Below are 17,598 nucleotides of genomic sequence, written 5' to 3'. Positions count from 1 at the left end.
TAGGGATGGGAGGTCTTCAGTAGGGAAGGGTTAGGGATGGGAGGCCTGGTCTTCAGTAGGGAAGGTTTAGGGTTGGGAGGCCTGGTCAACAGTAGGGAATAGTTAAGGATGGGAGACCTGGTCTTCAGCAGGGAAGGGTTAGGGTTGGGAGGCCTGCTCTTCAGTAGGGAGGGGTTAGGGTTGGGAGGCCTGGTCTTCAGTGGGAAGGGTCAGGGTTTGTAGGCCTGGTCTTCAGTAGGGAAGGGTTGGGGATGGGAGGTCTTCAGTAGAAAGAGTTAGGGATGGGAGGCCTGGTCTTCAGTAGTGAAAGGTTAAGGTTGGGAGGCCTGGGCTTCAATAGGGAAGGGTTAAGGTTGGGAGGCCTGGTCTTCAGTGGGGAGGGGTTCGGGTTGAGAGGCCTGGTCTTCAGTAGGGAAGGGTTAGGGTTGGGAGGCTTGGTCTCCAGTAGGGAAGGGTTAAGGTTGGGAGGCCTGGTCTTCAGTGGGGAAGGGTTAGTTTTGGGAGGCCTGGTCTTCAGTGGTGAATGGTTAGTGTTGGGAGGCCTGGTCTTCAGTGGGGAAGAGTTAGGGTTGGGAGGCCTAGTCTTCAGTAGGGAAGGGTTGGGAGGCTTGGTGTTCAGTAGTGAAGTGTTAGGGATGGGAGGCCTGGTTTTCAGTAGGGAAGGGTTAGGGTTGGGAGACCTGGTCTTCAGTGGGGAAGGGTTGGGGTTGGGAGGCCTGGTCTTCAGTAGGGAAGAGTTAAGGTTGGGAGGCCTGGTCTTCAGTAGGGAAGGGTTAGGGTTCGGAGGCTTGGTCTTCAGTAGGGAAGGGTTAGGAGGCCTGGTCTTCAGTAGGGAGGGTTAGGGTTGGGAGGCCTTGTTTTCAGTGGGAAGGGTCAGGGATGGGAGGCCTGGTCTTCAGTAGGGAAGTGTTAGGGATGGGAGGCCTGGTTTTCAGTAGGGAAGGGTTAGGGTTGGGAGACCTGGTCTTCAGTCGGGAGGGGTTAGGGTTGGGAGGCCTGGTCTTCAGTAGGGAAGGGTTAGTGTTGGGAGGCCTGGTATTCAGTACGGAGGGGTTAGGGTTGGGAGGCCTGGTTTTCAGTAGGGAAGGGTTAGGGTTGGGAAGCCTGGTCTTCAGTGGGAAGGGTCAGGGATGGGAGGCCTGGTCTTCAGTAGGGAAGGGTTAGGGATGGGAGGTCTTCAGTAGGGAAGGGTTAGGGATGGGAGGCCTGGTCTTCAGTAGGGAAGGTTTAGGGTTGGGAGGCCTGGTCAACAGTAGGGAATAGTTAAGGATGGGAGACCTGGTCTTCAGCAGGGAAGGGTTAGGGTTGGGAGGCCTGCTCTTCAGTAGGGAGGGGTTAGGGTTGGGAGGCCTGGTCTTCAGTGGGGAAGGGTTAGTTTTGGGAGGCCTGGTCTTCAGTGGTGAATGGTTAGTGTTGGGAGGCCTGGTCTTCAGTGGGGAAGAGTTAGGGTTGGGAGGCCTAGTCTTCAGTAGGGAAGGGTTGGGAGGCTTGGTGTTCAGTAGGGAAGTGTTAGGGATGGGAGGCCTGGTTTTCAGTAGGGAAGGGTTAGGGTTGGGAGACCTGGTCTTCAGTGGGGAGGGTTGGGGTTGGGAGGCCTGGTCTTCAGTAGGGAAGAGTTAAGGTTGGGAGGCCTGGTCTTCAGTAGGGAAGGGTTAGGGTTCGGAGGCTTGGTCTTCAGTAGGGAAGGGTTAGGAGGCCTGGTCTTCAGTAGGGAGGGGTTAGGGTTGGGAGGCCTTGTTTTCAGTGGGAAGGGTCAGGGATGGGAGGCCTGGTCTTCAGTAGGGAAGTGTTAGGGATGGGAGGCCTGGTTTTCAGTAGGGAAGGGTTAGGGTTGGGAGACCTGGTCTTCAGTCGGGAGGGGTTAGGGTTGGGAGGCCTGGTCTTCAGTAGGGAAGGGTTAGTGTTGGGAGGCCTGGTATTCAGTACGGAGGGGTTAGGGTTGGGAGGCCTGGTTTTCAGTAGGGAAGGGTTAGGGTTGGGAAGCCTGGTCTTCAGTGGGAAGGGTCAGGGATGGGAGGCCTGGTCTTCAGTAGGGAAGGGTTAGGGATGGGAGGTCTTCAGTAGGGAAGGGTTAGGGATGGGAGGCCTGGTCTTCAGTAGGGAAGGTTTAGGGTTGGGAGGCCTGGTCAACAGTAGGGAATAGTTAAGGATGGGAGACCTGGTCTTCAGCAGGGAAGGGTTAGGGTTGGGAGGCCTGCTCTTCAGTAGGGAGGGGTTAGGGTTGGGAGGCCTGGTCTTCAGTGGGAAGGGTCAGGGTTTGTAGGCCTGGTCTTCAGTAGGGAAGGGTTGGGGATGGGAGGTCTTCAGTAGAAAGAGTTAGGGATGGGAGGCCTGGTCTTCAGTAGTGAAAGGTTAAGGTTGGGAGGCCTGGGCTTCAATAGGGAAGGGTTAAGGTTGGGAGGCCTGGTCTTCAGTGGGGAGGGGTTCGGGTTGAGAGGCCTGGTCTTCAGTAGGGAAGGGTTAGGGTTGGGAGGCTTGGTCTCCAGTAGGGAAGGGTTAAGGTTGGGAGGCCTGGTCTTCAGTGGGGAAGGGTTAGTTTTGGGAGGCCTGGTCTTCAGTGGTGAATGGTTAGTGTTGGGAGGCCTGGTCTTCAGTGGGGAAGAGTTAGGGTTGGGAGGCCTAGTCTTCAGTAGGGAAGGGTTGGGAGGCTTGGTGTTCAGTAGGGAAGTGTTAGGGATGGGAGGCCTGGTTTTCAGTAGGGAAGGGTTAGGGTTGGGAGACCTGGTCTTCAGTGGGGAAGGGTTGGGGTTGGGAGGCCTGGTCTTCAGTAGGGAAGAGTTAAGGTTGGGAGGCCTGGTCTTCAGTAGGGAAGGGTTAGGGTTCGGAGGCTTGGTCTTCAGTAGGGAAGGGTTAGGAGGCCTGGTCTTCAGTAGGGAGGGGTTAGGGTTGGGAGGCCTTGTTTTCAGTGGGAAGGGTCAGGGATGGGAGGCCTGGTCTTCAGTAGGGAAGTGTTAGGGATGGGAGGCCTGGTTTTCAGTAGGGAAGGGTTAGGGTTGGGAGACCTGGTCTTCAGTCGGGAGGGGTTAGGGTTGGGAGGCCTGGTCTTCAGTAGGGAAGGGTTAGGGTTGGGAGGCCTGGTATTCAGTAGGGAGGGGTTAGGGTTGGGAGGCCTGGTTTTCAGTAGGGAAGGGTTAGGGTTGGGAAGCCTGGTCTTCAGTGGGAAGGGTCAGGGATGGGAGGCCTGGTCTTCAGTAGGGAAGGGTTAGGGATGGGAGGTCTTCAGTAGGGAAGGGTTAGGGATGGGAGGCCTGGTCTTCAGTAGGGAAGGTTTAGGGTTGGGAGGCCTGGTCAACAGTAGGGAATAGTTAAGGATGGGAGACCTGGTCTTCAGCAGGGAAGGGTTAGGGTTGGGAGGCCTGCTCTTCAGTAGGGAGGGGTTAGGGTTGGGAGGCCTGGTCTTCAGTGGGAAGGGTCAGGGTTTGTAGGCCTGGTCTTCAGTAGGGAAGGGTTGGGGATGGGAGGTCTTCAGTAGAAAGAGTTAGGGATGGGAGGCCTGGTCTTCAGTAGTGAAAGGTTAAGGTTGGGAGGCCTGGGCTTCAATAGGGAAGGGTTAAGGTTGGGAGGCCTGGCCTTCAGTGGGGAGGGGTTCGGGTTGAGAGGCCTGGTCTTCAGTAGGGAAGGGTTAGGGTTGGGAGGCTTGGTCTCCAGTAGGGAAGGGTTAGGGTTGGGAGGCCTGGTCTTCAGTGGGGAAGGGTTAGTTTTGGGAGGCCTGGTCTTCAGTGGTGAATGGTTAGTGTTGGGAGGCCTGGTCTTCAGTGGGGAAGAGTTAGGGTTGGGAGGCCTAGTCTTCAGTAGGGAAGCGTTGGGAGGCTTGGTGTTCAGTAGGGAAGTGTTAGGGATGGGAGGCCTGGTTTTCAATAGGGAAGGGTTAAGGTTGGGAGGCCTGGTCTTCAGTGGGGAGGGGTTCGGGTTGAGAGGCCTGGTCTTCGGTAGGGAAGGGTTAGGGTTGGGAGGCCTGGTTTTCAGTGGGGAAGGGTTAGGGTTGGGAGGCCTGGCCTTCAGTAGTGAAGGGTTTGGGTTGGGAGGCCTGGTCTTCAGTGGGAAGGGTTAGGGATGGGAGGGCTGGGTTTCAGTGGGGATGGGTTAGGGTCTGGAGGCCTGGTCTTCAGTGGGGAAGGGTTACGGTTGGGAGGCCTGTTCTCCAGTAGGGAAGGGTTAGGGTTGGGAGGCCTGGTCTTCAGTGGGGAGGGGTTATGGTTAGGAGGCCTGGGCTTTAGTGGGGAGGGGTTTGGGTTGGGAGGCCTGGTCTTCAGTGGGGAAGGGTTAGGGTTGGGAGGCATGGTCTTCAGTGGGGAGGGGTTAGGGTTGGGAGGCCTGGTCTTCAGTAGGGAAGGGTTAGGGTTGGGAGGCTTGGCCTCCAGTAGGGAAGGGTTAGGGTTGGGAGGCCTGGTCTTCAGTGGGGAAGGGTTAGGGTTGGGAGGCCTGGTCTTCAGTGGGGAAGAGTTAGGGTTGGGAGGCCTGGTCTTCTGTAGGGAAGGGATAGGGTTGGGAGGCCTGGTCTTCAGTAGGGAAGTGTTGGGAGGCTTGGTCTTCAGTAGGGAAGGGTTAGGAGTTCTGGTCTTCAGTGGTGAAGGGTTGGGAGGCCTGGTCTTCAGTGGGGAAGGGTTGGGGTTGGGAGGCCTGGTCTTCATTAGGGAAGAGTTAGGGTTGGGAGGCCTGGTCTTCAGTAGGGAAGGGTTAGGGTTCGGAGGCCTGGTATTCAGTAGGGAAGGGTTAGGGTTGAGAGGCCTGGTGGTTAGTGGGGAAGGGTTTGGGTTGGGAGGCCCGGTCTTCAGTGGGGAAGGGTTAGGGTTGGGAGGCCTAAAAAAATGATACCAGACCTGATGAGTCAGTGTCCAAGGGCCTCAATATTTAGAACACATTACTAGAAATAACTCCAAATGTGGTTGTAGCAAAGGACTGCAAGTCATGCTGTAAACCTTCAGGTCTTGTTTTGTCACATACAAAAAGAGTGGAGATCATTCTAACACGCTTCCCTCTTTTTACAGTACTGCAACATCGCGGCATTCAGATACCCTGTACTTACTGTGAATTCTTAATGCCGCTGTGGGGCCCAGAGACAGAGAGACAGGCTAAGAGAGAGAGAGAGAGAGAGAGACTGAGAGAGACAGAGAGAGAAAGAATGCCTAATTAAGACCAGTCTGAACATGTAGTTATCTGGCTCAGCAACACTAGGCCATGTTGAGGTCTAGGACTATAGGACACACACACACACACACAAGCACACGCACGCGCATGCACACACACATACACACACGCGCACGCACACGCACATGCACACACACACACAATGCCTTTGTGTAGGGGCTGCTGCTCACATACAAGGTATGCATATATAGTTATACAGGTAAGTATATACCTACACCTATAGGCTACTAAATACCTCCATTCAACAGACAGATGGTTGTGAGCTCTTTCCTCGGGCATGTTTCGTGTTGTTAGCACCTTAGTCCTCAGAGGAACTCAAGGAAATGTCTAACACTCTTTCATCATACCATCCTTCCATTCCTCTGAACCAAATAGAAAAAAAGAGGGCGGGAAAAGACAGAAAGAGAGATCACAGGTCTAACAATTGGCCGATGTGATTGGTCCCTCTTCCCGTCACTCAGAGATACAGTACCAGCAGGCCAGTCGATTGGAAGATAATCAAAGAGGCCTGTATGAAAGGCTCTGCCTCCCACTGAAACCTTCACTACTGACATCAGACAGAACCACAAAAGGCCAGGGTGGAGGGTCCAGATGTGTGTGTGTGTTTTCTTTGGCTGATGTGGCCTGTCGAAAGGGCAGCGTAACTCCGGTTGTGAGGTAATGAGAGCAAGGTTCACTGGGAGAGAGAGACAGAGTGCTCCATTCAACCCAACCTGCTGTTCACTGCTGTTCACTGTTGACTCTCTAAAATCAAAACATACCCTTTTCCTAAAATCACAGAGTTTTGGGCACTGTCATGTTAGTACCTCCCACCACAGGTAGATAGATCCCTTCAGTTTTCACAGGGTAATGTGTGAGTGTGTGGGCGCGGGTGCTAGTTTGTAAACACAGTTCTAATGGCCAAGGGAGGTGTGACTGAATCTGACACAGAGTTGGTCTAAGCAGACTGGTGAAGTCCTGGGTTTATTCTATGTGTTCCAGACTGCAGTTGGAGGCTAGAGATGTGATCGTGGATCTCTGGGGGACTCTGGTGGATGAGAGAGGAGCTGGGGGAATCCAAAAATCACTGAAACAGAAATCTTTACAGTTATATTATATTACTACAGCTAAACTCACTTAACTACATTTTATAGTGAAAGAAAAAAAGAGGGGAAAAAAAGAGTAGAAAATACATCTCTGTTTTCCAAATGTCAGCAGTCTGGCAGATAAAGAAATGTCCCATCAGGACAGACATTCCTTTTCAGTGACTGTATCACCTATTTCACTGTGAACAACTTCAGTCTCTGCCTTTTAAAACAACTAAGAGGCTTCGATTTTCTGGAACCCTGAATTTTTTAGACTAAAGATATTGAGATAAAAACAAATATAATGTACGTGAGAAATACTTTAAAAATTCAAGAGGTATGATGTGGAATTGATGTATTATTTACTGACAATTCATGCCATAAAAGGTATGAAACATATATGAAATATTCATAAATGATAAAGTATTTAGTTCAGTGGACCGAAAGGTTGCTGGATCAAATCCCTGAGCTGACAAGGTAATAATCAGTTGTTCTGCCCCCGAACAAGGCAGTTATCCCACTGTTCCCCGGTAGGCTGTCATTGTAAATAAGATTTTGTTCTTAACTGACTTGCCTAGTTAAATAAAGGTAATTTAAAAAACATTTTTTAAAGGTGTGTAGTAGTATATATCAGCTGAGATGTATTCAAATATCGATGTTGATCCTCAACAACAGGTAGGGACTCTCTGGAGGGGCGAGGTCAGTCCTTACTGGGTTGCACCTTAACACTGTGTTTGTGTGTGTTATCCTTAGCTGCCTCCTGGGCTGTGTCATATGTGTGTAATGAGACACCTTAATCCCCTGACATGTCTGGTTGTCACCGAGACCCTGTGAGTCGTCCCCTCTATCTCCCTCTCTCTTTCACTCTCTCTCCAATCTCCCCCACTCCAACCCCTCTCCCTGGAGAATTACAGCAGATTGGGCCCCTGCTCTAAAAACACAGTCAAATAACGTTTTTTGTTTTGTTTTTACTCACTTAATAAAGACCCCTGAGACTGAAACGGTATAGCCTACATTTCCTAGTGTCATTCCATTGGCTGATTTCCAACAGTGACCAATGAGTATGTTTGCAGTTTGAGTTCTTTGTTTGTGCAACTGCAAGGTATCATGAACTCCTGAGAAAAAAATAGATGAAACAGCAGGTGTGTGGGATATTTGGCATGCTTGATTCACAGGTGGCCAAGACTTATTCTTAGTCGTATACTGCCATCTGTTGTTGAACAGTGATACTGTTGGCAGTTAGAGTTGGGCGAACGCTGCCTCACCTCTCTAGAATTAGGTAACAGAGTATAACGTCTTCCTTCCAGTCAAAAACTATGCCTTGGATTATTTGAAATTGAACATACAAGTCATTTCAATACAACTGAATTTTGCTTTAATCAAATTTATTGTATAAAAACAGTTGTAAACGTATATTATTTATTACAAAGATCTAGTTATCAAGTGTTGATTGACAGACCGATCCCTAGTGCAAAAAAAAACAGCCCCAGAAAAACCCTGCCATTAAAACTGATCTGAATCATGTTGCGTTCTCATTTAATGACAAGCCACATTAGAATCGAGGCGTGACCTCTCCTGAGTCGACCTTGAACTTCCCATTGCTGTATTTGCTTTGCTGAAGTGGATTGAGGTTGAATGGGGACTCACAGTTTAACAGTAGGCTCTGTTTACAGAGGACCAACAAAAAAAACTAAGTTTGCACGAGGCAGCAAAAATAATTGATTATAAATGTGAATATGGAGAATTAATGTTTTTCTACTATTAGCATTTCTAATAATTAAACTTTTCACATAGTTTTCAGGTTTCATATAAAACAGTGTTTTTACTTGGCTCTCTCATTACTTTGCATAATTTTAGCATAATCCTTGTTTGTGGACAGCTGATGAAAATCAAGGATTTGTGGAGATAAAAAAGTTTTTGTACACCTTTGTTCTGCTTTGAACAGGAAACTGTCCAAGTGTTCTACGCTCTAACCAACAGAGCTTTGAAGAACTTCCTGTTTCATATGGATCAGGTGAATAGCACCAACCACATGTAAGCCTACTGTATACATTCAATGTTTTCTCATTGAGGAAGCCATTCATGCTTAATCATCTATAATGTATGTCAAATCAAAATGTTATTTGTCACATGCAACAGGTGTAGACTAAGGGTGAAATGCTTACTTTATGGGTTATTTTTGTTGGTTCTTTTCCAACAATGCAGAGTTAAAGATACAACACATCTAAATAGAAATAGTGACAAGAGGAATAAATCACAGTGAATAAGGAATAACAATAACAAGTAGACAATAACATGGCTATATACAGGGAGTAGAAAATAACATGGCTATATACAGGAAGTAGACAATAACATGGTAGAAAATCACATGGCTATATACAGGGAGTAGACAATAACATGGCTATATACAGGAAGTAGACAATAACATGGTAGAAAATCACATGGCTATATACAGGGAGTAGACAATGACATGGCTATATACAGGGAGAAGACAATAACATGGCTATATACAGGGAGTAGACAATAACATGGCTATATACAGGGAGTAGACAATGACATGGCTATATACAGGGAGTAGACAATAACATGGCTATATACAGGGAGTAGACAATGACATGGCTATATACAGGGAGTAGACAATAACATGGCTATATACAGGGAGTAGACAATAACATGGCTATATACAGGGAGTAGACAATGACATGGCTATATACAGGGAGTAGACAATGACATGGCTATATACAGGGAGTAGACAATGACATGGCTATATACAGGGAGTAGACAATGACATGGCTATATACAGGGAGTAGACAATGACATGGCTATATACAGGGAGTAGACAATGACATGGCTATATACAGGAAGTAGAAAATAACATGGCTATATACAGGAAGTAGAAAATAACATGGCTATATACAGGAAGTAGAACATAACATGGCTATATACAGGAAGTAGAACATAACATGGCTATATACAGGGAGTAGAAAATAACATGGCTATATACAGGAAGTAGAACATAACATGGCTATATACAGGAAGTAGAAAATAACATGGTAGAAAATAACATGGCTATATACAGGGAGTAGACAATAACATGGCTATATACAGGAAGTAGAACATAACATGGCTATATACAGGGAGTAGAAAATAACATGGCTATATACAGGAAGTGGAAAATAACATGACAATATACAGGGAGTAGACAATAACATGGTAGAAAATAACATGGCTATATACAGGGAGTAGACAATAACATGGCTATATACAGGAAGTAGAAAATAACATGACAATATACAGGGAGTAGAAAAATAACATGGCTATATACAGGGAGTAGAAAATAACATGACTATATACAGGGAGTAGACAATAACATGGCTATATACAGGGAGTAGACAATAACATGGCTATATACAGGGAGTAGAAAATAACATGGCTATATACAGGGAGTAGAAAATAACATGACTATATACAGGGAGTAGACAATAACATGGCTATATACAGGAGTAGACAATAACATGGCTATATACAGGAGTAGACAATAACATGGCTATATACAGGAGTAGACAATAACATGACTATATACAGGAGTAGACAATAACATGGCTATATACAGGAGTAGACAATAACATGGCTATATACAGGAGTAGAAAATAACATGACTATATACAGGAGTAGACAATAACATGGCTATATACAGGGAATAGACAATAACATGGCTATATACAGGGAGTAGACAATAACATGGCTATATACAGGAGTAGACAATAACATGGCTATATACAGGAGTAGACAATAACATGGCTATATACAGGGAGTAGAAAATAACATGACTATATACAGGAGTAGACAATAACATGGCTATATACAGGAGTAGACAATAACATGACTATATACAGGAGTAGACAATAACATGGCTATATACAGGAGTAGACAATAACATGGCTATATACAGGAGTAGAAAATAACATGACTATATACAGGGAGTAGACAATAACATGGCTATATACAGGGAGTAGAAAATAACATGACTATATACAGGGAGTAGACAATAACATGGCTATATACAGGGAGTAGACAATAACATGGCTATATACAGGGAGTAGAAAATAACATGGCTATATACAGGGAGTAGAAAATAACATGACTATATACAGGGAGTAGACAATAACATGGCTATATACACGGAGTAGACAATAACATGGCTATATACAGGGAGTGGAAAATAACATGACTATATACAGGGAGTAGCAGAACTGAGTCGATGTGCAGGGGTACGAGGTAATTGAGGAAGCTATGCACGTGTACTGTATGTACGTACGGGTCAAGTGACTAAGCAACAGAATAGATAGACAGTAGCAGTGTGTGAAGGTTTGTGTGTGTGGAGTCAGTATGCATGTGTGTGCGTGTCATGTGTGTGTGGGTGTATTTTTTTATTTTTTTTATTTCACCTTTATTTAACCAGGTAGACTAGGTGAGAACAAGTTCTCATTTGCAACTGCGACCTGGCCAAGATAAAGCATAGCAGTGTGAACAGACAACACAGAGTTACACATGGAATAAACAAACCATACAGTCAATAATACAGTAGAACAAAAGAAAACAAAAAGTCTACATACAGTGAGTGCAAATGAGGTAAGTTAAGGTGTGTGTAGTGTGTGTTTGTGTATGTATATGTGTGTTGGGGTGTCAGTATAGGTATGTGTCAGTGTGTGGGTAGAGTCAAGTGTGTGTCTGTTGAGGTGTCAGTGTAAGTATGTGTCAGTATGTGATCAGTCCTACCACTGTAGTGTCGTCAGCAAACTTGATGAGTGTTGGAGTCGTGCGTAGCCACAGAGTCGTGGGTGAACAGGGAGTATAGGAAGGGACTAAGCACACACCCCTGAGGGGCTCCCGTATTGAGGGTCAGCGTGGTAGATGTGTTGTTGCCTACTCTCACCCCCGGGGGACGGCTCATCAGGAAGTCGAGGATTCTAGGCTAAGTGTCATGATTATGGCCAGGGGTCTATTATATTAGAATGGGTCTGAAAACACATGGCTCTATGCATTATAATGAGTCTGAAAACTCATTGCTCTCCTGCTCCTGAAGAGCTACCCTCCTTTAGGTTTTCAAAGAGCTACCCTCCTTTAGATTTCTAATTATTAGAATCAGGTGTGCTAAAATGGGCTTAGAGCAAGAACCTACAGGACGGTAGCTCTCCAAGAATAGGGTTGGAGTGAAAACCTACAGGACGGTAGCTCTCCAGGAACAGGGTTGGAGTGAAAACCAACAGGAGGGTAGCTCTCCAGGAACAGGGTTGGAGTGTAGTAAACCTACAGGATGGTAGCTCTCCAGGAAGAGGGTTGGAGAGCCTTGGTGTAAACCTACAGGAAGGTAGCTCTCCAGGAACAGGATTGGAGAGCCCTGGTGTATACCTACAGGAGGGTAGCTCTCCAGGAACAGGGTTGGAGAGCCCTGGTGTAAACCTACAGGAGGGTAGCTCTCCAGGAACAGTGTTGAGTGAAAATCTACAGGAGGGTAGCTCTCCAGTAACAGGGTTGGAGTGTAAACCTACAGGACGGTAGATCTCCAGGAACAGGGTTGGAGTGTAAACTTACAGGTCGATAGCTCTCCAGGAAGAGGGTTGTAGTGTAAACCTACAGGACGGCAACTCTCCAGGAACAGGGCTGTAGTGTAAAACTACAGGACAGTAGCTCTCCAGGAAAAGGGTTGGAGTGTAAACCTACAGGACAGTAGATCTCCAGGAACAGAGTTGTAGTGTAAACCTACAGGATGGTAGATCTCCAGGAACAGAGTTGTAGTGTAAACCTACAGGATGGTAGATCTCCAGGAACAGGGCTGGAGTGTTAACCTACAGGACAGTAGCTCTCCTGAAGAGGGTTGGAGAGACCTGGTGTAAACCTACAGGAGGGTAGCTCTCCAGGAACAGGATTGGAGAGCCCTGGGATAAACCTACAGGAGGGTAGCTCTCCAGGAACAGGGTTGTAGAGCCCTGGTGTAAACCTACAGGAGGGTAGCTCTCCAGGAAAAGGGTTGGAGAGCCCTGGTGTAAACCTACAGGACAGTAGCTCTCCTGAAGAGGGTTGGAGAGACCTGGTGTAAACCTACAGGAGGGTAGCTCTCCAGGAAGAGGGTTGGAGAGACCTGGTGTAAACCTACAGGACAGTAGCTCTCCTGAAGAGGGTTGGAGAGACCTGGTGTAAACCTACAGGAGGGTAGCTCTCCAGGAAGAGGGTTGGAGAGACCTGGTGTAAACCTACAGGAGGGTAGCTCTCCAGGAACAGGATTGTAGTGTAAACCTACATGATGGTAACTCTCCAGGAAGAGGGTTGGAGTGTAAACCTACAGGACGGTAGCTCTCCAGGAACAGGGTTGGAGTGTAAACCTACAGGAGGGTGGCTCTCCAGGAACAGGGTTGGAGTGTTAACCTACAGGACGGTAGCTCTCCAGGAAGAGAGTTGGAGTGTAAACCTACAGGATGGTAGCTCTCCAGGTAGAGGGTTGGACAGCCCTGATCTAGAACCTTAAAGGGTTCTCCGGCTGAGCAGCTGCCTTGAGGTTGACTGTCATCTTGCACTGGTTCAAGCATAACTAATTAGAGTTACAGGTTACTGTTCAACACATTCAGGTCAAGGTTCAAATCAGACCCACTAAACTTAGAAAAAAGGTTCCAAAATGGTCCCTTTGACTGTCCCCATAGGAGAACTCTTTTTGGTTGTATGGAACCAAAAACCAAAACCAGGAACCAAAAAGTACCCAGGAAGGAACCAGGAACCAAAAAGGGTTCTTCTACCTGGAACCAAAAGCTTTCTCCTATAGGGACAGTCAAAGGGACCCTTTTTTTCTAAGTGTAGTGGGTCTGATGTGAACTTGATTTGGACCTTGAACTGAATGTGCTGATCAGCTAAGTACAGCCTGCAATGCTGTACTTAGTTATCCTTCAACCAGTGCCAGATGACAGTCAACCTCAAGTGCCCCTAATTTCCCTTACAACTGTGCCATTTCAGGTTTGGAGTGGAACCACCAACTGTGACCAAACAGCATCCCTAACGAGCTGTTGTGATGTGGGATCAGATTTCTTTACATTCATTCATTAAATTTTATATTTATTTAGTCAGGACAGTCCACTCAGTAGCCCTAACAATTGCCACAGCTTTCCAGTGAGTCCTTCTTACCCATCAGTATCCACATATGGGCTATTCACATTACCTTGTTTTTTGTGGGTTTTATTTTTTATTTTTTACAGTGAGTAGAGAACAGAGTTTATATCAAAGGTGACGCTGCTGAACCTCCAGACCACATCAGACGACCGTCGTTTGTTTCCATCCAACAGTAGGCAATGAGTGCAATAAAGAGAGATTAGCTACTGTCTGTTTCGCCCACCCCCCACCGACTCTCCCGCACAAACTAGCCAGGCTGTTCGTGGTTTTGGGGGAAAAAACCTCTGCAGTGCGTTGCACCCACGCGGTCTTTGTCCTGAAGGCTTTCCTTCGCGTTTTTAACCGTTAAGCTATTTATCGGATAATGACCGCATGTACACTAGGCTAGATTAACTAGACTAACTATCTGTAAACTGCGACAGATTCGTTCACATGGAGGCCTAATGCGTTATATTATAACATTATTTCAATGCACTTGTGGAAAACAACTGCTCATGTGCAGGTAAAACAGAAAAAAACGAATTTCTTCTGAGACGGAATATGTGAAGGCTATTTTCAGACAGTCTCAAATACCGAATGTAATGCATTCTGTGATTTAAAATAATAAAACAAATGTATCTATTTCGATTGTATAAAAATCTTTATTTGGGTGTGATTAGTTATCGGTTGTGTGAAAGTGCATAAAAGTGCATAAAACAGATGCGAAATGTAAAGAAATCATATCCTAGATGTTCTATTTCTCTTAAGAAGAAAGAGGAAAAGGCAGAACAAAATGGAGTTAGGTCCAGAGCGCAGCGCCACCAGTAGAAAGAGCTGCATCGTCACTTCTTCCTCTCCGCGGTAATAGTGCAACAAAGGCAATTCGTTGTTCCTCCATGACAGGGTGCAAGAACAGGCATCTTTAATGCGAAATGGCGGACGGTGGAGGAGGCAAGGACAGAGAAATTTGACACTGCGCATTCAAAGCTGCCTGGCGGCGAAAATAAGACACGGAGCTGGATCCAACCGTGGATTCCGGACTGCCTCACCGATGTTCAGTGTCGTCGGCAGTTCCCGAACTGCCCTTGCTAGTCCGTTTTTTCACTATTAGATAACTGAGTTTGAACATAAACTCAGCTGCATTTACGTATATTTAAACAGCTGCCACACAGCTGCCACATAATGAAATACAGATGAGGCCAGGACATGTATGAAATCAATTCAATGGACAGAAGACAACAGGGAGATGTCCAAGACATGTAATAGGTCACAGCACTGTAACCTATTAATGGTGACTGATTCCAACTCTTATGTATTTACAGTGTTGTCATGCTTTATAGTCTGCTCTTCCCAGGGACGATAGGCATATGAATAGTCCTGTTAAGTAAAACTAACAAGCTGCTACTGTTGTGTTATACAGACTTTATGCACCATTAGGGACTGGGACCCATAGGTAGTCATGACAAAGGTGACCTTTACAATGTTATTAACACCACTGAACAAGAGGGGCAGCTGTTTGCTTTACACCTACACACACACACACAGACGAGAGAGAGGGAGAGAGAGTGAGTTGTGGTGGGACAGAGAGGAATGTGTGAGAGAGAGAGGAACGTGAGAGAAAGTGAGTGTGAGTTGTGGTAGGAGAGAGGGAGACAGAGGAGAGAAAGTGAGTGTGAGTTGTGGTAGGAGAGAGGGAGAGAGAGGAGAGAAAGTGAGTATGAGTTGCGGTAGGAGAGCGAGAGAGAGAGAGAGAGAGAAAGTGAGTGTGAGTTGTGGTAGGAGAGAAAGTGAGTGTGAGTTGTGGTAGAGAGAGAGAGAGAGAGAGAAAGTGAGTGTGAGTTGTGGTAGGGAGAGAGGAGAGAAAGTGAGTGTGAGTTGTGGTAGAGAGAGAGAGAGAGAGAGAGAGAGAGGAGAGAAAGTGAGTGTGAGTTGTGGTAGGAGAGAGAGAGGAGAGAAAGTGAGTGTGAGTTGTGGTAGGAGAGGAGAGAGAGAGAGAGAGAGAGAGGAGAGAAAGTGAGTGTGAGTTGTGGTAGGAGAGAGAGAGGAGAGAAAGTGAGTGTGAGTTGTGGTAGGAGAGAGAGAGAGAGAGAGAGAGAGAGAGAGGAGAGAAAGTGAGTGTTCCTCGGCATACTCATCACAGACAAACTGAATTGGTCCACTCAGGAGGTTGAAGAAATTCGGCTTGTCACCAAAAGCACTCACAAACTTCTACAGATGCACAATCGAGAGCATCCTGGCGGGCTGCATCACCGCCTGGTACGGCAACTGCTCCGCCCACAACCGTAAGGCTCTCCAGAGGGTAGTGAGGTCTGCACAACGCATCACCGGGGGCAAACTACCTGCCCTCCAGGACACCTACACCACCCGATGTTACAGGAAGGCCATAAAGATCATCAAGGACAACAACCACCCGAGCCACTGCCTGTTCACCCCGCTATCATCCAGAAGGCGAGGTCAGTACAGGTGCATCAAAGCTGGGACCGAGAGACTGAAAAACAGCTTCTATCTCAAGGCCATCGCTGTTAAACAGCCACCACTAACATTGAGTGGCTGCTGCCAACACACTGACACTGACACTGACTCAACTCCAGCCACTTTAATAATGGGAATTGATGGGAAATGATGTAAAATATATCACTAGCCACTTTAAACAATGCTACCTAATATAATGTTACATACCCTACATTATTCATCTCATATGCATACGTATATACTGTACTCTATATCATCTACTGCATCCTTATGTAATACATGTATCACTCGCCACTTTAACTATGCCACTTTGTTTACATACTCATCTCATATGTATATACTGTACTCAATACCATCTACTGTATCTTGCCTATGCTGCTCTGTACCATCACTCATTCATATATCTTTATGTACATATTCTTTATCCCCTTACACTGTGTATAAGACAGTAGTTTTGAAATTGTTAGTTAGATTACTTGTTGGTTATTACTGCATTGTCGGAACTAGAAGCACAAGCATTTCGCTACACTCGCATTAACATCTGCTAACCATGTGTATGTGACAAATAAAATTTGATTTTGATTTGAAAGTGAGTGTAAGTTGTGGTAGGAGAGAGAGAGAAAGAGAGAGAGTGAGCTGTGGTGGGCGAGAGAGAGAGAGAGAGAGAGTTGTGGTGGGAGAGAGAGAGAGAGAGAGAGAGTTGTGGTGCGAGAGAGAGCGAGAGACAGAGAGAGAGAGAGAGAGAGAGAGTTGTGGTGGGAGAGAGAGCGAGAGACAGAGAGTTGTGGTGGGAGAGAGAGAGAGAGAGAGAGAGTTGTGGTGGGAGAGAGAGCGAGAGAGAGAGAGAGAGAGAGAGAGAGAGAGTTGTGGTGGGAGAGAGCGGAATGTGAGCTGTAGTTTCACTCATGTCCATACAAGTCGTGTTTTCCTGATAAGAGCAGAACTGTGGCACTGCTGATTTCCTGTGAAAATGAGCTTCCTCTAAACAGCGTACAAAGTAGACATTCTAAATGGAGAGGCCTTATCCCCGAGGGCGACGTGTGATGATAGCCTTCTGTTTACTTACTTCAACACAGTTGGTCAAAGTTAATTGTAAAGTAAGGTAGCCCTACTCAAGTGAATGCATCCTACTGCACACACGTGCATAGGCTAAGACATTGTTGTGTGACAGAAATCTCATGAACAGCACACAGCTTGTCTGTCTGCATCGCTGTCTCTCATCTAAGCACACTCCTTCCTCTCACGCCTTTCTCACTCCTTCTTTCAGTAAATAGTTGTTATCAAGTTAATTTGGTCACCGGGGCCTACTCCCATTCAGCTAGCATTGTCCTCCCCCTCCCAGCCAGCCTGTATAAGTCCCTGACCATACATGGGACAGAGAGAGAGAGAGGAGAGAGAGAGAGAGAGAGAGAGAGAGAGAGAGAGAGGGAAAGAGAGAGAGAGAGAGAGAGAGAGAGAGAGGAGGGAGGGAGGGACTGAGAGTCAAACAGGACTTCACAGGGTGAGGACTGTAGGACTGTTCCACCACAACAGGACTGTAGGACTGTACCACCACCACAGGACTGTAGGACTGTACCACCACCACAGGGCTGTACCACCACCACAAGACTGTAGGACTGTACCACCACCACAGGGCTGTAGGACTGTACCACCACCACAGGACTGTAGGACTGTACCACCACCACAGGACTGTAGGACTGTTCCACCACAACAGGACTGTAGGACTGTACCACCACCACAGGACTGTAGGACTGTACCACCACCACAGGACTGTAGG

At 46.9% G+C, this 17,598-nt stretch overlaps 1 protein-coding gene across 1 annotated transcript in view; it reads right to left on the bottom strand.

Annotated features, from left to right (window-relative positions):
- Positions 1 to 262: 262 nt before the first annotated feature.
- Positions 263 to 17,598, bottom strand: part of LOC121846585 (putative protein FAM47C) — a 49,397-nt gene continuing 32,061 nt past the window's right edge. Inside the window, exons 3-6 of the mRNA XM_042322728.1 lie at positions 3,494 to 4,032; positions 2,332 to 2,859; positions 1,279 to 1,524; positions 263 to 818 (exon numbers count right to left, since the gene is read on the bottom strand). Coding sequence (XP_042178662.1) covers positions 263 to 818; positions 1,279 to 1,524; positions 2,332 to 2,859; positions 3,494 to 4,032 — 1,869 coding nt within the window. The remainder of the gene's footprint in view (positions 819 to 1,278; positions 1,525 to 2,331; positions 2,860 to 3,493; positions 4,033 to 17,598) is intronic.

This window comes from Oncorhynchus tshawytscha, linkage group LG05 (assembly GCF_018296145.1).
Source record: "Oncorhynchus tshawytscha isolate Ot180627B linkage group LG05, Otsh_v2.0, whole genome shotgun sequence".
Taxonomy (NCBI): domain Eukaryota; kingdom Metazoa; phylum Chordata; class Actinopteri; order Salmoniformes; family Salmonidae; genus Oncorhynchus; species Oncorhynchus tshawytscha.
This window is presented reverse-complemented; position numbering and strand designations above follow the sequence as displayed.